At 34.5% G+C, this 18950-nt stretch overlaps 1 protein-coding gene across 2 annotated transcripts in view; it reads right to left on the bottom strand.

Annotated features, from left to right (window-relative positions):
• Positions 1–5065: 5065 nt before the first annotated feature.
• The window catches only part of TMTC3 (transmembrane O-mannosyltransferase targeting cadherins 3), a 29667-nt gene continuing 15782 nt past the window's right edge, over positions 5066–18950 (bottom strand). For both annotated transcript variants that reach the window (XM_063154931.1, XM_063154929.1), the window contains 9 exons: positions 18442–18614; positions 17363–17615; positions 14478–14626; positions 12513–12633; positions 11789–11900; positions 10998–11101; positions 9732–9901; positions 8732–8958; positions 5066–7242 (listed from right to left, as the gene is read on the bottom strand). In XM_063154931.1, coding sequence (XP_063011001.1) covers positions 6431–7242; positions 8732–8958; positions 9732–9901; positions 10998–11101; positions 11789–11900; positions 12513–12633; positions 14478–14626; positions 17363–17615; positions 18442–18614 — 2121 coding nt within the window. In that variant the 3' untranslated portion in view covers positions 5066–6430. The remainder of the gene's footprint in view (positions 7243–8731; positions 8959–9731; positions 9902–10997; positions 11102–11788; positions 11901–12512; positions 12634–14477; positions 14627–17362; positions 17616–18441; positions 18615–18950) is intronic.

Raw genomic sequence — 18950 nt, forward strand, 5'->3', positions numbered from 1 at the left:
ATAAAGCAAAATGAGCACTTTATTCATAGTGAATGTTGAAATAATCGTGTTCCACTTTTTTAGCAGAGACTTAGATATGCAATTCCTATACATATATAAACACATATGTTCATATGCATTTAACCAAAAGCAAAGAGCAGAACACTGAAGATGCTTATTAGTTACGTATAAAGACTTTAATCCTTCAGTTACCTCCTCTTTTCAGCCCTCTGTCCTGGAACACTCGCAGTGTTAGAAAGTATCACTGCCACAGAAACAAAAAAAAAAGACGAGAGAACAAAGGAAAGAGAACATAAAGACATCAAAAACAATACAATACAGAGACTGCTACTGAAATTCAATCTCACCTCCAATCCCTTTATGCAGGTTCACCTAGAGCTGAAGAAGGAGCAGCGTAAGTACTAAAACCAGCCAAATGACACAGCTTTTAGACTCCAAAGTTGAGATTGTCAGTAATTGATGAGTTAAAAGTTTGCTTTATTTCCTCATAAGCCAGAAGGCTCTTAAGACACTCAGACACAAAACAGCCTAAGATAACAGTGTTTGTTTTTTTGGTATTAACTTTTAAACTAAACTCCCCCATTTGCTTTCTTGCATTTCAGTTGCTTTCTGTTTTATGTGGTTTTCTGTTTTTCTAGTCAGTATGTCGTGTTTGTAAGCTGAAGGATCATCAGTCATGTGTTTACTCAGAATTTTTAAAAAGACTGTTATTTAGGGGAAAAGGTCTTACAGTCAGTTAAATAATCACAGTATAAAGGAAGTCAATGGAAAGAAGGATCCTTTTTAGTACAAGATAAACCACTGCAGATAATTGGAAGATCTTAAATCTTTATGCATCTTTGTAATGTCAGTGGTGCTTTTATCTTCATGCAATACATCTATTTTTTGGTCAAATACAGAATTTTTCATGTATATTGATCAGAAGGAAAAAACTCCTTAAACTCAATTATACTTATTTTTGCAAATTAGCTCCTTTGCAATATCTGTTAAACCATCTGAAGGATTATCCTTGGAATGGAAAATTTAAACCTAAATATTTATACTAAAACTTTGGCTACATTCATCCAAGTAAGGGGCAGAAATACAGTGTGAACTATAGAAATAGTAGTCAGTGTTACAAATCATACTATAACTTCATGAAAACCCTCTCATATAAATATATCTAAAGAAGTAGTACAGAATTCAGCTTCTTTTATGTTTTTGCCCAGTATTTGAATTTCATAAGATTTAAGCTGTCACATTCCTTTCCATTCTTTTTATTTATTTGTTTGTAGCTATTTATACTGGAAAACTGATAAAAGTGTATGCATAGAGTTGAAGACAACCCAGTATTCTAGACCTGCTCAAAATTTGTTCAAGGGGTAGAAAGGGGGTTCAGAAGCTCCCTTTAAGCCACTTTTATCTACAGAACAATTACTGTATCTTGGAAACTGAGGTAATTATCCATAACGCCTGATATTCCTGTAGATGAAACGAGCAGTGCACCCAAACAAACAAGCAAACCTTGATTATTCAGCTGGAGGCTGAGGAGTGGTGACAACTAATCCCCCCATCTGTCAGCTCCCGGTGTCACAATCTCCTGCCAGCTCTCGGCACTGGGGAGTCGGCGCCACAGACCGCGCTCCAGTGACGCTCACGTACAACTAAAGCGTAAGGCTGGGTTAACAACTGCAAATGAAATCAAGGTGAGTGCATGTTCTAGATGGTATTTTAAAAAACAAGATTTATGACTTCTACTTTTGGTAAGACATCCTGTAATTGTTGTATTTTCCTCCTCCACCTACTCTCATTGTGAGCAGATGAATACTCATGTAATTAAAAATACCTTGCTATGCCTATTTAAAAAGACAATACCCTGATAATTACATGTGAGGAACAAACATATATGCTAAATAGGGGTAGGATATCTGAACAACATGCTTTTTTCCAAAGCACAGAGTACTATGTGGAGTCCTTTAAGGCTTCACGTTCACCACAGTTACAGAATTCACAGCCTCAGATAAATCATCTAAGTTGTATCACCATCCAAAACTGTATCAAATACATGGAATTGCCTGCTACAGTGATCTATGAGTAACTAAAATTTCAGAAAATATATATACATTTTTCCTTAATGCCAATGTATAGTCGTGCATGCAACACCCCGAGTCAAGCTTTTAATTTCTTTGTTTCTGTCCATAACCACAAAAGACTGAACTCACCCACGCAAGCAGGTTACCCCTAAATTTGCTGTAATGTTAGTGCCTCTGTATGAATATTTAGCAAAAGACATTTAAAATAAGCACTGGTGAAGACACAAACTGAACAAGGATTTTTTACTCCCTTTTTTTTGGTATTGTCTTTCTTATACTGGTAAAGATGTAGCAGTTAACAGTTGTTTGCATTATGCTGGAGTAATAACATGATATTAATTTTACTCTAAACAGAATTCATTAGTTGACAGTAGATGGTATCCAGAAATTCCAATTATCTTTTCAGCAATCTTTTAAATTATGACCATGCCAGAGAAGGTTAAATGTGGTGATTTCCTAGCCCAGGAAAATTATAAAGTTTATTATGTTGTTCTGAAACCAAGATACTTACACATGAAGTCCTCTGATTTGTTTGTTTAGGTTTTTTTTTCTTTCCCTGGTTTGATTTTGTCATTATTGCTTTTTGTTAGTTGATATCTGTATGTGATTTCCTCTGGCTGTTTGCAAGGGACATATAACCCACATGCCAAACCACTAGTTTGTAGACAGGCACTAGAGTATAGAAAGCAGTTTTAAAGTTTTTCTAAGAATATCAACTGCACTGCTACTCAGAACTATAAAAATGTCATATCTATCTAAGATTATTTAAAACAAAGTGTAGCATTGCATTATTTGTAACATACTAAGCTCTGTTATTTTGATTTCAAGAAGGAATTTATGTTTTTTAAGCTCTGTTGGAGGTCTGGGGGACAGGTTCCTTTTGCTATAGTTGAAACACTACACAGAGTGTTGTATTTTTGTATGGGGAGGAAGTTGGGAAGGAAGTGAGGAAAAGGATGGGTGGAAAGTGTCTAACAGCCTTTCCGTTCTCAAGGTTTCTGTCTAGGCAGAGCAGGATTCCTAGGCTCAAAGTCCAAGCATAGTTTTGGTTAAACAGCAGCAGGTGAAGCAGGTTCTGCTGCAACTCCAGACATTGTGCCAGGCAGAAGTGAATTACAGAACTTGCAAGGAAAAGCCTAGCCATGTACACTCACCCAAATGAGGACCCTTCTTGGAGCTTTTGTGCAATGCAAAGCTTGCAAGAGACTGGGATGGGCTGAAAACTTCCCTGAATTGTTTTGATCTTCATTGAGTCTTTCCATAAGAAACTTCAGGAAGGCACAGATACCTGCATTCTTAGCCCAAAGGTCCACACCCCTGAGAAAGGCATGTGAGCTACAAGGCTGTCATAGTTTGACATGGGAGGAATTCAGGGAAGGGAATGAATAAGTTTAACTGAGGTACTTTTTTGTTGCCCCTCTGCAAATGCACAACCTCTAGGTATTAGTGTCCCAACTATATGCAAGCATATCCAATTAACCCATATGCTTACAAGTCTATCTATGCATATACTCACCTGCAAAAGATCCAAAGAATAATCTGACAAATGCATGCGTCTGTACTCAAATCACATGCACAAATATGTGTAATACTTCAAATGTTTACTCTGCACCTGTATGTGTAAGTGGGAAAAATTTTGCATATGGATGCCAAGATGATATAAGACATCCATTTCATCTTTTCAGCAACCACAGTAATTGCACTGTATGAATAGAGAGCTACAAATTATTTTAGTATGCCTGTCCCACTCTTCGAAATTCCTGACTGCACATCTAGTGAAGTTGGGGAATTCTGAAAAGGGATGATATTTATGGCATTTTGCACATGATGATGGTGGGAAGAGAAAAGACAGGTTGAACTAGAAGGGAGAAAAATACCTGTTGATTATTCTGTTCTATCTGCAAGCAGAAAAAGCTAAAATTACTTTTTGATGGTTTTCCCATGTGTAAATGTTATTTTGATGGTTTTTCACAAGCTATGTCACTTCAATTTAATGAACCCTTTTTTTGTGAAAGTCTAATTTTAAAATGGCTGACCCATCCTAACAGGATAAATACAACTTGTTAGTCAAAATACTTGTTTTTACTAACATTTCTTTGAGAGAGACAAAGGGGGAATAGAACTTGAGAACAGGCTTGAAAGACATCCAGCAACATTCAGTTTCCATCCATCTGATGATTTTAGTTAAAACTGATGGCACTTAGCCCCAATAAATTTAACAGTTCTTGGTAGTACCTTAAGAGCTACTTGGATGGTCAAGATGAGACACGACAGAGACTCCGATGCAGAGACTGAGACTGTGTCTTTACTCCCCTCTTCAATTTACACACCAAATAAAAATGGTGGGGCAATGGCAATAAGAGGAGCTCTTCATATAGAAGAGAGGAGAATCCTGAAATTCTCTATCAGAATACCTTTTCATACTATGCAGTTCCAGCCATTTTCACATGAAGGTTCCGTCATCTTTCCCAGAACAATGGCTAATCCTTTTCTAAAACAAAGATTTGGAGGAAGACTTAATACGCAAGTTAATGTTTCCATAAAAGTCAACACACTCGCTATTTTAGGTGCAAGTATCTGAGTTATTCACAGACAAGTGATTTTCAAGGTGTGGTCAACAGATTCCTGTGAGCACTTCTTTAAAAGCAGCACTTAAACACTCTTTTGTATGACGAACAGCTGCACACCATATACTTGTTCCTGTCAGCTGCTCGTAAATAACATTTTTTAAAACACATTCCCCCCTCCCACCCCCCACAGTTATTACCATGCAAGCAATTGTTGTGCTAACATCAAGAATGATAAGCAATGAATAAAAGGACTGTGCAAGGAAGCCCTTTACCCACTTAAGACCTCTCCCACAGAGATTATTATTACATCTTCCAGCTGGATTACTGCCTGAGGCAGAAAGTTGAGCACGTACAGAAAGGATTAAGTTTAAATTGTAGAATTGTTAACGAATACTTCCACATCATGAAATAACACAAAACATGAAGAGTAAGAGTTGGATTTAATGATCAGTGAAAATTATGAGTGAACTCATCTCTTACACTTCTTTTCTTTCTGAGAATTAAGGAAAACATCAGGTTTAGGTAACCGGTAGCATATTTAAACAAAAATATATGCATTGCATAAAGATAAAAGCAATACTGAAATTTGAAAGATTTTCCTTTTGTGTAAGAAATTAAAATGATGCACTAGTGAAAAAGTGTAAATGGGAATATTTTAGTAGTCAAAATAAATATTTAATAAAAACCACACACCCAAGACAAAGTATCAAAACAACAGAACTTAGTATTTGAAAGGACACTACCTACATTGTCTTGTGTTAAACATGACTAAATTCAGTGGTTTAATTATTATCACACTGCATTGAGCAAACATTGCTTATATTAGTGTTGTAAAAAGTCATGAGAATAGAAATATTGTTGCAATGACAGAAATAGTAAAACCAGATTACCATACAAGGAAGAATTTACTACACCAAGGTGTCAATCCACAGTCATTCATACAAAGTCAACAAAATGGACTACTGCATAGCATACTGGTTACTGTACCAAAGTGCATTTATCAGCATTCAATGAACTGGGGAAGAAACCACCCTTTATAATATAGTTTTTAAAAACAATCAGATGATTGACAGTTGAAGAAACCCCACACATTTCCTTTAAAATAAAAAAGCAGAGTCTAAAGATCTTAAGAGCACCGTAAGACTTCTTACCAGGTAAAAGAGTACAAACCATTAGCATTGTAAATAAAGACCATCTAAAAGTTAATATATCATTCCATATTTAGAATGCAACTGAAAATTTTAATGTGTTGTTGCATCCTCCTATACTACATCCAGTGGCTTTTTGATGAATATGTTAAGTTCTGGAAACAAATAATGCAAAGAAAAGCTGTTTTTCTTGTACAACACAGGTCTAGAAAAATTTCAGCTGATGTTTAAACTGAAATGTAGATAATGAGAATACAAACAGATTTGTTGGGGAAAAGGAGGAGTGTCTGGCTTATCCCACTAATTCACCATTCAATTCTTCCACTGAATCTTTGAAAGTAGCATTACTTAATATCCCTGACTACCAATAACTTTTATGAGTGCTATTTTCTCATTATTAAGGATTCTGCATGAAGATTTTTCTCAACCCTTTATCCTTTAATTCCCACCCATCCCTCCATCATATTCAAAAGTTGTGGTTTTCTCACATAGAGCATTGTAATGCCTTTTGCTGCTTGATAAGTGATATGCAGTCAACATTATTTCTATTTTCAAAGCACTGAGAACACTTTCCAGTTGGCTCACAAATTAAACAATAATTAAAAATAGCTCCCCTTATTCTTTTGTGACATGGTAAAGACTATTCACCATTTAATATACGCTCAATTTCTTCTAGTCTTTTCAATGCAGCAACTCTCTTTTTCTCAATGTCTTTAATTTCTTTTGTAGATTTTTTGGGAGTCTCTTTGTCCACACTGCTTTTCTCTGTTGGTTTCTTGTTTTTTGAGTGCTCTTTATTATCGACTGTTGATTGGGTGGTTGTCTTCTCACTTTTTGCTTCTTTCAAATTCTGAAATGAGTTTTTTTTTGCTTCTGTAGCTGCAGTCCCATCTGATGGAAGTGATGACTGTTCCACAGCACCAAGTGATGCAATTTTACTTCTAACTATGTTTAGATGACGCTGAATATACTCTTCATGAGGTGCCAGTGCTAGTGTTTCAACCAGACATTTTTCTGCCTTTATTAAATCCTTTTCCTCAAAATAAACCACACAAAGATTATGTTTTCCTTGTACATTTTTGGGATCCAGTTCCAAAATTTTTTCAAAACACTTTTTTGCTCCAACAATATCCTTCTTTTGGTTCATAAGGATATCACCTTTCAAAATCAGACCTTTGGTATGATCAGGGTAGTATCTCAGTAGGTCTTCCAAGACAGGCAAAGCCATCAATTCTTTTCCTGTCTGAGAATAAAGCAGGGCCAAATTGAACAAAGCACTTCGGAAGTTGGGTTGTAACCTTATAGCTTTCTTCATCCACGCCTCTGCTTCCATGTCCTTTTTGTCATCCATTGCCAGCATACCCAAATTGAAGTATCCATTTGAATCCTGTGGTTCTTCTTTCACATAATGTAGCAGTCTTTGCTTAGCTTCAGGTCTAAGTCGAGCATCACCTAAGTGACAGGAAATGCATTTAATTCTCAAGATATTTCCTGCAACATTTATTCTGAAGGATTTTTAGACTGTAAAATGCAGTCTTTATACAAATTAAAATGCAACTGTAAAAGTGAAAGGGTTTAAATGCTATTTTTCATCATAGCTATGTAACAGCAAAAACAAATGTTATCTACCTTCGTTATGGCATGAAACTATATACAGTTGACTTCTAGCCAAAGTCAGCATCATTACTCTATTAGCTGTTGAATGATATTTAAGTTTGGTATAGCAGATACAAAAGGTGTCTCTACAAGCTTAAGAGAAATTATTTTCATGCACAGTTGAGCAAATGGAATGCAGAACAGACATCAGTTCTGACAAACCAGCTCTTATAGAGGCAAACTTTGAGTGGAAGATCTCATTTTATTAAAGATAGATTGAAAGAGTTTAGACAGAGAGCACATAGAGTGACTTCTAATGTAGCCAGGCTAAGATATCTTCTAACACCAAAACAATAAAATCTGTAACCCCTATATTTTAATTTGCATCAAAGTTTAAAAAGGATTTAGTAAAACAATTTTATCTGACAGTACCAGGATTGTCAAGCTAGACATGCTTGTGGTCTGTGCTATTTTACTGAATAGTACAGTGAATGTATTTTAGCAACAAATTCCAGACACAGACTTACTGAAGGACAGGGGAGCTGCTTTAATCTGCCCTCTTTCACCTCCCGAAACAATATTGCACCTTCTTGTATGAAAAAGTGAATGCTAAATAGTTAATACTTCTGCTTGTTTGAAGCTGCTTGTACTTCTACAGAAAAGGAACAAGGCATGTCTTGAACTACCTAATTTACAATGTGATAAGGGATGGAAAATTATTAAGTGTCTTCAGCTTCAATCAACTCTGTTTTATCTTTCTTAGGGGCAGTTTACCATCTTAACAAAAGGGAAACAAATCTTAGCAGCTCACCTGCCAAATACTCACTGCAACAGCCTTAATTCACTAAGGACTCACCCTTATCCACAGAGCTATACATATAAAAAAACAAACTCATGAAAATCTAACTGAATTCATCCCAATTAGCAGTATTACAGAAAAACCTATGAAAACATTTCTATTTGTAGAGCAGGATTTAAGCCCAGAGACGTAAGCTAGATTTTTTTAGTCAATAATTAAATCAATCACTATAAATGCAAACCAGGTATTAAATGTATTTTACTAACTACTATCTTTATACAGGTATTATTTTGAAGATGTTTGAGTAACACTATTCTTTATATGTGTAAGATATATTGTAAAATAGTGCTTGTATTAAAGATGCTGATCAGCTAAGGTGTATGTACACTTAGCACAAATTCCATACACTAAAAAATAACAAAGCTTCTTTTTTAAGGATGCTATGTACTTCCCCTTTCCAAAAACAAAAGAGTTAATAAAACGTTAAACAGTGCGGATGCTATAAATGCAAACATGCAATAGGCACACAGAGGACAATTAACATACCAGATTCCTGCATTAGCAGTGCTGAGTTGAATAACGCCAGTTTATGCGTTGGGTTGAGTTCTAGAGCTCGGTTGAAATTCTTCAGGGCTTCTGTTGGATCTTTCAGTTCAATGTAAACAATTGCCAAGTTGTACCACAGGTCTGCATTGGTTCTGTCTAGTTCTAGAGCTCTAAGGTAAGCTTCCTTGGCTTTCAGAGGTTTGTTCATTTTTAAAAGTAATTCTCCCCTGTTGAAGAACCATACTTTTCTTGTTACCCATATAAGAACTGACAGGTTTTTTTTAAAGTTTGTCTTCCTACAGACAGCAGGCGTCAGATAACAGTGGTTTTTTATTTAGTTTTAAGCACAAAACAATACAAGACCCTATTTTGCATTCTATTCATAAAGCTTTCAGATCTCAAAAACCTGTATACAACGAATTGCATAAGCAGGACAAGAACAAAAAAGGAACTGATCAAGGGTGCCTGATTTGGCTCTGTAATTACACTGCAAAACTATAGTTCAGGCATCCCTGAACATCCCAGTGGGAATCACAACAAACAAAACAGTGGAGAGAAACCTCAATATTCACATCCACATTACTCTTAACTAAAATGAAATAATGTCAACTAAATAGTTACAACTTGTGTTTTCTGGACCATCTTTAACAAGAAAGTATAAAGAAAGCTCCATTATTCACACTAACCAAAAGCTTTTTAGTTCAAACTAAACTATGAGGTTAGAAATTAGTTAGAGATTCATAAAGAAATCTAATGGAAGTGTCTTTCTATACAATGTTTGAATACAGAATCTACATGGAAATATGCCATTTGAAGGAGGAATTTAAAAGAACAGGCTTGTAATGAATAATTGATTATTGTCCCAAATCTTCATCTTCTCACTTGGAAATGAAACTATTTCAGAAGATAATTGAACTGTACAAAGTAAATAGTGTTCATAGTACTACAAATACAAACAAGTTTACTCAAGAATATGTATCTCTAAAATTAGAAAATATACCTGCTGATGTAAGCCTGTTTGAAATCCGGCCTCATACTAATTGCTTGTCGATACAACTGATCTGCTTCTTCGAGGCGAGATTCGTTTGCACGAATTAAGTTTGCAAGATTGATATAAACATTTAAATGGTTAGGAGCAACTCTTGCTGCATACTTTTTCCCTGGAATAATCTGTCAAAGACAATATATTACCAAACACAGATGAGGAGAAATATGAAAGATGATCAGTATACAACTCCTTTTCACTCTGCTACATTTATTTTAGGGTACTACTGGACAGTATTGAGTAGGCTTTTGATAATGACAAAGAACAGTAATTCTTTCCCAGAAAAATCATATCAAAAATAAACAGAATATTATTTATGTTTTCATTGAAATAAAGAATAAAAAACTTGTACAACATTTAAGCTCTGCTGCTACTTAATTTGGTTCATGTAGATAGCCATTTGAAACCAAACAGACCTTGCAAAACTTTGTCCAGTCAGATGAAAATATTTCCTAAAGCATAAACTGACATTCTGTCAGACATTTTAATTCCTTTTTATGACCCTTCAGCCTAAGAAAAGTGTAAGTAAGATTTTACAGCCAATGATTTGCCAACTGATAGAGAAAATGAAAAGTAGTGAGGAGAGATGAAAATGCTATGACATTGCAACTGCTGTACTGTTTATACTTTATCCATTTAGAATCTTTCCACTGTTTCACAGAAACAGTGTTTCACAAACTTCTAAGTGCCATGCTTCTACTCAACAGGCTGCTCATTTTTGCTGCCAGTTTCATTTTCACCACTGCTTTTATTATCTTCACACATTCTTCAAAATACTATTATCTTTTACTCTAAAGATCTTGAACAAGTAAAATTTCCTAGGTATAAATATAATTTAACAAATAGAAAAGGTAACAAAACGCATGTTTACAAAAGCATATTCAGGCCAAATTTTTTTGTTGCTGCTGTGGCTACCTTCTCCAACCTTCAATGCTGTACTTAAGCCTTCTCTGAAGGGCTCAAAAAGTCAGTCATCATCAATGCATTAGCTGTGAGTGAAAATAAACCAATTGTTACTAGAAACTAGGTTTTGGCTGCTGCTTTCTTTTACGACCACAATTTCAGAAAAAAAGTATACAGCCTATTTTTTAATAGATAGCTTTTGAAAGAACACTGATAAACTTTAAAGTAGACAGCCACACAAAACAACAGAAAAAAACCCAAAAACTGTATCAGAAATAGAGGTTTTGTGCTGCAGTGGTAGATGAAGTTCCTAATTACCTGTGGCATCAATGATTTAGCAATCATATATGATTCTTCAGCTTCTTTTGTTTTGTTTAGGTTCTTGTAAGTTCTTCCTACATTCATGTGGGCACCAATATCATCTTAGTAAAGAAAAGAATGAAATTTAAAATATTTCCATGCACTTAGTATAATGAAATTAAACACAGATGTTTCTGATGAAACATCTCCATCACTAAAAGAAGAAAGCAATTCTATCAGTTTTCATCTTAATTGTGAAGCTACTAATTTAACCAGGAACTGGTTAATGAAGAATTGTAAAATTAAAACTGTAAGAAGTTTAAGGTCCTATCATACTTCCCTGTATCTAATTTCTTGCTATAATAGAGGCATATAAATTGAAGGTTATTTATTAATCTTCTAAAAGGAAAGATTGTCCAGTAATACCTAGAACTTCTTTTGCAACAATATATAAAATGGATTAAATATGCATTTTAATATTATCTAAGATTTTTTAATTTTCTTACACACTTCCTTAGCTTTGAATAAAAAAAGTAATATTTATACTCCATTAGAAATCACAGTTGAAGTTAATTCATAAAGAATGTGATACAAGAAATAGTTTTGAAAGTATTTGCAGCTTTTTATAGACAAATCTCTTCTGGAGGACTTTTTTAGTTCATTTTCAAAAACCCTGGATCAATTAACTTATTATACGACTTTGTTTGATGTTCAGTTGAAGCATGACAGAGCATTGAGAAGCTGTTAGTGTAAGCTAAAGTATACTGAAATACCAGGAGTGAAGAGATGGCAATTAGTTAAAGCTTTACCTGGTTGCACTTGTGTGGCCTGTATGAAAAACTGCAGAGCTCTTTCAAACTTTTTTTCATTTTCTAATGCATGCCCCACATTGTTCCATAGTTTTGCATTGTTCTTATTCACCTAAACCCAGAAAAAGATACCAAAGCATAAGGTATTAAGTTGAAATTACTTAACAATTGAATTTCTCTTAACAATATCTTAAGACATAAAAATGTATTGCAAATGACAGATTTCATCAAGCTTCTATATGCAAAGAATAACAGAACACTACATACAGAATGATTACATTGTCCTTGTTGTGTAACATCAATTTGTTTTAGTTATTTGCTTAGAAATACCAATCATCTTAAAATTAATTTTAACTGTTATGGGATATTTTACCAATTGCCTCATCATACCATATGAACTTAGAAGAAATAATTCTATGCCTCAAACTTTTTGTAGATTTTTGTACTGAAACATATCCGGCTTTCATCCAGACAAGAGAATGAATTCAACTGCTTTGACACAAGAAAAATTATCATCTATTTTCTGCATGTGAATTTCTATATGTGCATCACACTTCCTTTAAAGCATTCCCAAAAGCAACTAATTAGATGTCAATACTCTCAATATAGAAATTAGTGTGCTGAAACAGGCATAATTTTTGTCAATTTTTATCATGTTCCACTTCAGTTTCTTAAGAACAGCAACAAGAACTTCCCATTATCCTTTCCAAACAGAATACAGTACCTTTAAAGCAGACATAAACAAAGTGTACTCCGACTCCCAATCCCAGTTTCTGTGCAGTGTTTTTAAGGCATGAGTGAACAGCACCGCAGCCAAACAAACCCAAGAAATTTTTCTTAGTACACTATTAAATAAAACAAACAAAGACTTGTTGTAAGCACATCAGCAATTCTAATTTTTATTAGAATAAGTATATCATATGGTAAAAGGCAAACAAAGGACCACATTTGTGATTAGCACACTCCAGTTTGAAAGGAAATATGTTCAATCTAAAATTAATTTTGTTTACCTTCTTTTGTTGTTATGCTCATACAAGTCCCTTAATAAGAACAAGTCCAATTCACACAACACAACAGAATTTTTATAGAATGTTCACAGAAATTTTACTTCTCTTAAAACTTATCTGTAATTTAGGACAATACATATGATGCCAAAAAGTGAGGTTCTCCAAAACACTATTTTTAACAAAATGTTAAAAAATGAAAAAAGCAACTAAAAAATTCTCTCATACTTTTGTTTCACATCAGACAATTCCACATATATTCTTTACTGCACACATTGCAAATCTTTCCCACACTGCAGAACACACCTTAATGGAGAGGTCTGTGGAGACTACCCAATCCTCCATAAGAAAATATAATCCTAGTGCTACTGGAATATCTAAGTAGGAGAACGTTTTAGTGTTTTTCTAGCAATTTTATTTATAAAGCTGCAAACTGGGGCACAGGTCACTCTCTGCGACAAGCTTGTCAGGAATAACCTTCATTTTGTGCAGTTTATTTTTCTGGAGTTTAAACATGACAGATCAAAACATACACATTAACATGCTGATCATTTGGTTTCTGGATTCTAATTTAATTATAAAAAAGATGCCAAACATTCAATAGCATTCCCACAATTATGAATACTATTTGTTTTTAAAAAAATCTCATTCTTGAGTGGACATACAAGTGTTCACCCTTAACCACTATTTCTCACATTTGACTTCCAGAACAGTTGTTCACTCTGCTACCTATTTCACAAGAGTTTACTAAAAACTGCAAGGTTTTTTCCCCATCCATTTCTAAGAAAAACAAAATGCATGTTTTATCTACCATGTTTGGTTTTAAAAATACTAAAAAAGGGAAACTGTAAAATTAAGAGAGTAATTCTAAAATACTGCCAAAGTGATCAGTAAGAACTCTCATATACAGTAATCTGTAAACCCATCAGGCTTATAAGAATTCCTCTTTCCACATATTTCTAAAGCAAGGAACCTTTTCTTTCTCATTTTAGAGAACTGATTTCCAATATTTTTGTAGTAAATGACACTAGCTGCCTAATTTTTCTCCCCAGCCGTCCTCTCCTGGTTCCTTTCTTTCTTTCACATCACTTCTATTTTTACTGCCTTGTAGTGGGATTTGTGAGAAATCCACACTCCCACAATATATCACTAATTTCTCATTATCCAGTGTTGTCAGCTTCAGCAGCACCAGTTAGTGTAAATTTTCCTGCAAGGCCTCATCTCTAACAATAGCAGACAACATAGACTGCAAATTTCTGCCTTTCCATTTGTCTGAACTGGCATTAGGACACCACTGGGCTAAGGGTAAAGCATCAGTGGGAGATACATCCAAGCCAATGCAAAAGATATCAGAAAACACAAAAGTGTGTACAAAACATGCTTTTAAAGCACACTTTTTAAGGAGAAATTGTTAACCAAAGAATTGTTTTGTTTAAAAAATACTGAATGGCTGATATCCATTCCTAGCATGGCATTTCTGAGAATTTAATTTTTTACTGATTAAATTTTCAGCACCTTTAACTGGCTGACTCACATGCACTGTGTAAACTTCAGTCAGTAATCAACTCTGAATAAAGTTAAACCAGTTTTGATTTACACTCATCAATTATTTTCATAGAGGATAACCATATTTACGGCTATGCAAGCTTTCCCATTAGAGCTTTTATCAGTATGAATTTATTTACCTTTTATTTGACAATTTCTTCCATCCATGTGCTACTAAAATGCAGAATCCCATGCTAGGAACATATAACACTCGCTCTGCAACTACAAATCCAACAGGAAAAAACAGGTTTGACGCAGGAATGAATGGTAGCACTATTAAGCAGAGAGCCTAGAAAGGAAATGCAAACAACATTAGTAATCAAGATATTGGCAGTGACAAGCTGTACCCAAGAAACAAGTTAAAAATTACAAAAATATTCCCATAAAAACAGACATAAATAGTAGATATTCGGTCTTTTTTAATATTCAGATCTGTTTCACATTGAATATAGCAAGTAGTAACCTGCAATTTATTCTATTCCTTACTTAAGGGCTTGGAAGTATATTTGCTTTACTATACTACAAAAAGAGGACAAATAAAAACACATTAATTAAATTCAAAACAATTTTAGTAAGAGTTCCAGATACAGAAACAAGACAGTGTAAAACCTTGGACATTATCTGATAATTAAAAATTTGTATCAGCTTATTTGAGGCATAAAGCAGCAATTTTTACAGTACAATAGTCTGTTGTGCATTTCTGTAACAAATGTGAATAACAAAATCAGAGTCAGTCACTGAATAAACAGCAGTTTTTGGACAAAGTGCTAAGAGTACCCCAAAATATCTGAAATTACGATGAACTTAAGAACTGCACAATTGTAGTTCTTAGGTAGGGGACTCACTTCTTATCAAAAATTGTGTTTATTAAGAGACAAATCCATCTGTTGCAAATAAAGTGGACATGACCAGTTGCTTTAAGTCCTGAATGACTGTTAAGTAGCAGATTTCCAAACTCTGGTTCCAGAAAAGAAATGAATAATTATTTCAAAATATCTGGCCTTCAAGTTACAAAAAAAACCCCATAAAAAAAAATCTACAGAAATGGAATTTTTCTTTGAAGAAAGAGGAATTTTCTAGAAACTTTCAGTACAACTGGCTGTTAGAGTTAAGCATGACATTAACTGCCTCTTCCACGCTAAAACAGTTAAATAATCCAGTTTGAAAATCAACCAGGATTACATATATAAAAATGCAACACTGATTGATAAGTAAGATTTTGTGTCGTATTTCAAGGATATTTCAAGAATGTGCACATGGATCATTAACACAGCCCAGCTGCTGATCCACAGCATTTCATTAAGCTCCATGAAAACAAAACCACAACAGAGCCTTGCAACATACAGAATACACTGATTACTTGGGGGATATCAATGGCTTTGGCCTATCATATAGCTTCATTTTGTAGCACATAACAATTAATATTTAATATAAAATACTGCATTCCCATTTCCTATGAAATCTGCTCCCAGGCACTTCACTGCTGAAGAAAATCAGCATAATATTGAAAGTTATATACACAGCATAGGTATAGATTAAAGGAAAACAATTTGCATTACACCAGGACTATACTGTGTCAGGTGACATTGCGGTGCGCATGCCGGAGTGAATGACCTCAGAAAATCCTTCCTATAAAACCCACTTGAAATAAAAACACATATAAAAATACCACCCTCAAACAAAACCTAACTGACTTACACCAACATATGCTAAAAAACCCATTAACCCTTTCCTCTTGTGAACTTCACCAGGTAGGGAATAAACAGAAATACAGGGAAATAAACAGCCTTAATATTCAGGAGCTGTCCTATAAAAAAAGTGAACCACACCCAACACACATTTTTTGTGCTAACAGTGCAGTGGAGAAATACTTATGCCTCAGCTTATATAAGGAGGAAAATGCAACTACTCTGCATACTTGAAGTGCTGGGCACTTCTTTTCCAAGCATGTCACCTTGCACATCTACTATATAAATAATTTCTTCTCTTCATACACAGTTTCCAAATTCAAGACAAGAAATTTCATCAGCAATACTAGATATCATTTTCACTGGTCTTCTAGGGAAATATATTGCCTTGCTCCAGTGACAAGACAAGAAGAAAACATATGAGTCAGAACTATAATGCTAGGTCTTTTAGAAGTGCATCAAAATTTGTCAGCTGCTTAGCAAAGAACTACTTAATCTTAGGTCATGCATAAATATTACCACCCATCTGAAACTTCTGTTTGCTGATTAACATACTAAAAAATGCATTATTTCTGAAGCAGACTAAGATAAATGCATGCAGTTTTTTGTATGCATAACTTCATCGCTGAACTAATAAAGTATGGTATCAGGTTATCATTCACCTTACAAAAATTTGCAATGGAATCAATAATTGATGACTTTTTTTTTCAAAAATACCAGCTCCTTTGATCCTTCCCATTTCTTCCAAAATATTCTTTTCTATTAATCCATCTCAGTTTCAAGATCATATATAATACTGAACAGATACAGGAACTGATTTTACAGCTTGACAAAATTAGTTTTTCATAATATGAAAACAACTTAAGAAGAAAAACAAAATAACAATAACAAAAGTGGAAACTTATTCCTAAATGCAAAAATATGTCCTTTCTTTTACACCTATGAGAAAGAAAATCAAATCTTTTGCTAAATACACATCATGACTACTGACATTTAAACAAAGTAGACAGCTTGCAGGATGAAAATGCATTCTGGTCCTTGAAAAATTTAAATTCTATTGAAAGCCACCATGTGCCAGTTGAGCTCTGAATATCTGAGGAAGGCTGCAATACAGTTTACAAATACCTAACAATATTTATTCTCATCTCTAACAGAGTCACATACTTAATTGCAATTTAGCAGTTTTGTCACCAGACAATTCTCCTCTTATGCGTTCATTCTAGCCTAAAAGGCTGGATACACATAGTATCTCTGGCTCACAGCAGATTACACATCTGACCATACAACCTGAGCCACTTGCTCTTAACAAAAGGACAAAACCAGGGCATCATTCATACCATCAATACTGTCTTGGAGGAATCTCCGGGGTATCGGAGACTGAAGACCATCAAAGATCCCAGAAAGCAAAAGAAGGTAAGGGTGGCAATATTTCTAACATCTAACAAAGACTCCACAAGAGGAATAGTTCCCATTGTCCAGTCGCAGCATAATTCTGAGGGATTGAGAAGAAGCCAAGCATTTACAGGGAGGAGGTAGTTGAAAGTCAGCTGTCTTGCTGGGGATGGACTAACAGCAGCTGGGTTATCAAACCTAAAGCAAAAGAAAGGAGAAAAAGGAGCTTTTAATGAAGAAAGATATGATGTTGATTCACTTTGTTGCAAACTTTAGAGTCATAGCTAGAACTACTAAATACAGACATAAAATATCCTACTCTTCCTGCATTTGTCAGGTGTGAAACCATGCACAGTGATTCACTGAAGAGAGGGACAGACCTCCTCCATGTTTATGAAACTGTTTTGGGATATAATCAACATAAGTTTGAAGAAACAGAATGATTTACATCTCAAGTTGAGTTCAGTGGTCCTTGTTCATGTTTTTAATAGTTCGTCTGAATTTTTCAGGGACAGTTCTAGATTCTTGTGTTTCTACATTGCTCAAGCTCAAGATAAATTTGTCTTTCAGTTCTAACATCATTCATATACATCTTCAAGCAGTCTGTCTGAAGACAACAATGGTTTCTGCATAGTACATAAAATGTAAATATATTCTGTATGTAGAAGAGGAAAAATTTAAGAGGTTTGGAGAATTCAGATAAGGTTCAAATAAAGAGACAATAAAAATATTTAAGCAATAAGACATTTAATTTCTGAATTATTAAGACAAACGATCAACTGTAAACTTTTTTAAATGGCTGCCTGCCAAGATAGCTCAGTATTTTGAACATTTTATTCAACAGTTGCTGAAATATATAATTTAGCAACTTCACAAAAAATGCAATATTGTACAGACACTGAATACTAATATTGAAACAGGTGAATAACACTTAAGTTCATATATTTTTGGCTATTTCATTCCGACTTCATTAAGTCACATCTTATTTATAAACAACTGTAAATAAGAAACACTTTACTATTACCTTGTAAACACTGGAAGCTGAGACTGGATAACCTGGACTCTGACAACTACAAGCAGGAGTGTACTGAACATTAGGACTATGAGCTTCAACAGTGTTTGGAGCATAGAGAAAGGAATACTGCCCTTTCCTCGAAGAATCTGTACAGCCGTGTCCAATAATGCTGGCAAGGTGTACTGCAAATTAAAAAATGGTGTATAATCAGACAGAGTATTCATTAGTTCCTCAGATAAATATGAGCTAATACTTTTTTCCTTGGTTTTCTGTAAACGTCTGCTCCTAACAGTTAATTAATTCAGCTTCTTAGTATCCTTATGACAAGTCCCCAAAATCAGGTCTCCATTTTAATAAACTAGTCAAGTATTCTTGCTAACACTATCACAGCTGAACCTGTACACCCATAGCTATTTTGTGCTGACAGATCAAAAAATTGTACCATCTTCAGAGGCTTGAACAAATGAATCAAAACCACGAAAGGAACTCTCAAGAAGAAAAGTCACTATTTTCAGAAT

This window comes from Melospiza melodia, chromosome 4 (assembly GCF_035770615.1).
Source record: "Melospiza melodia melodia isolate bMelMel2 chromosome 4, bMelMel2.pri, whole genome shotgun sequence".
Lineage (NCBI taxonomy): Eukaryota > Metazoa > Chordata > Aves > Passeriformes > Passerellidae > Melospiza > Melospiza melodia.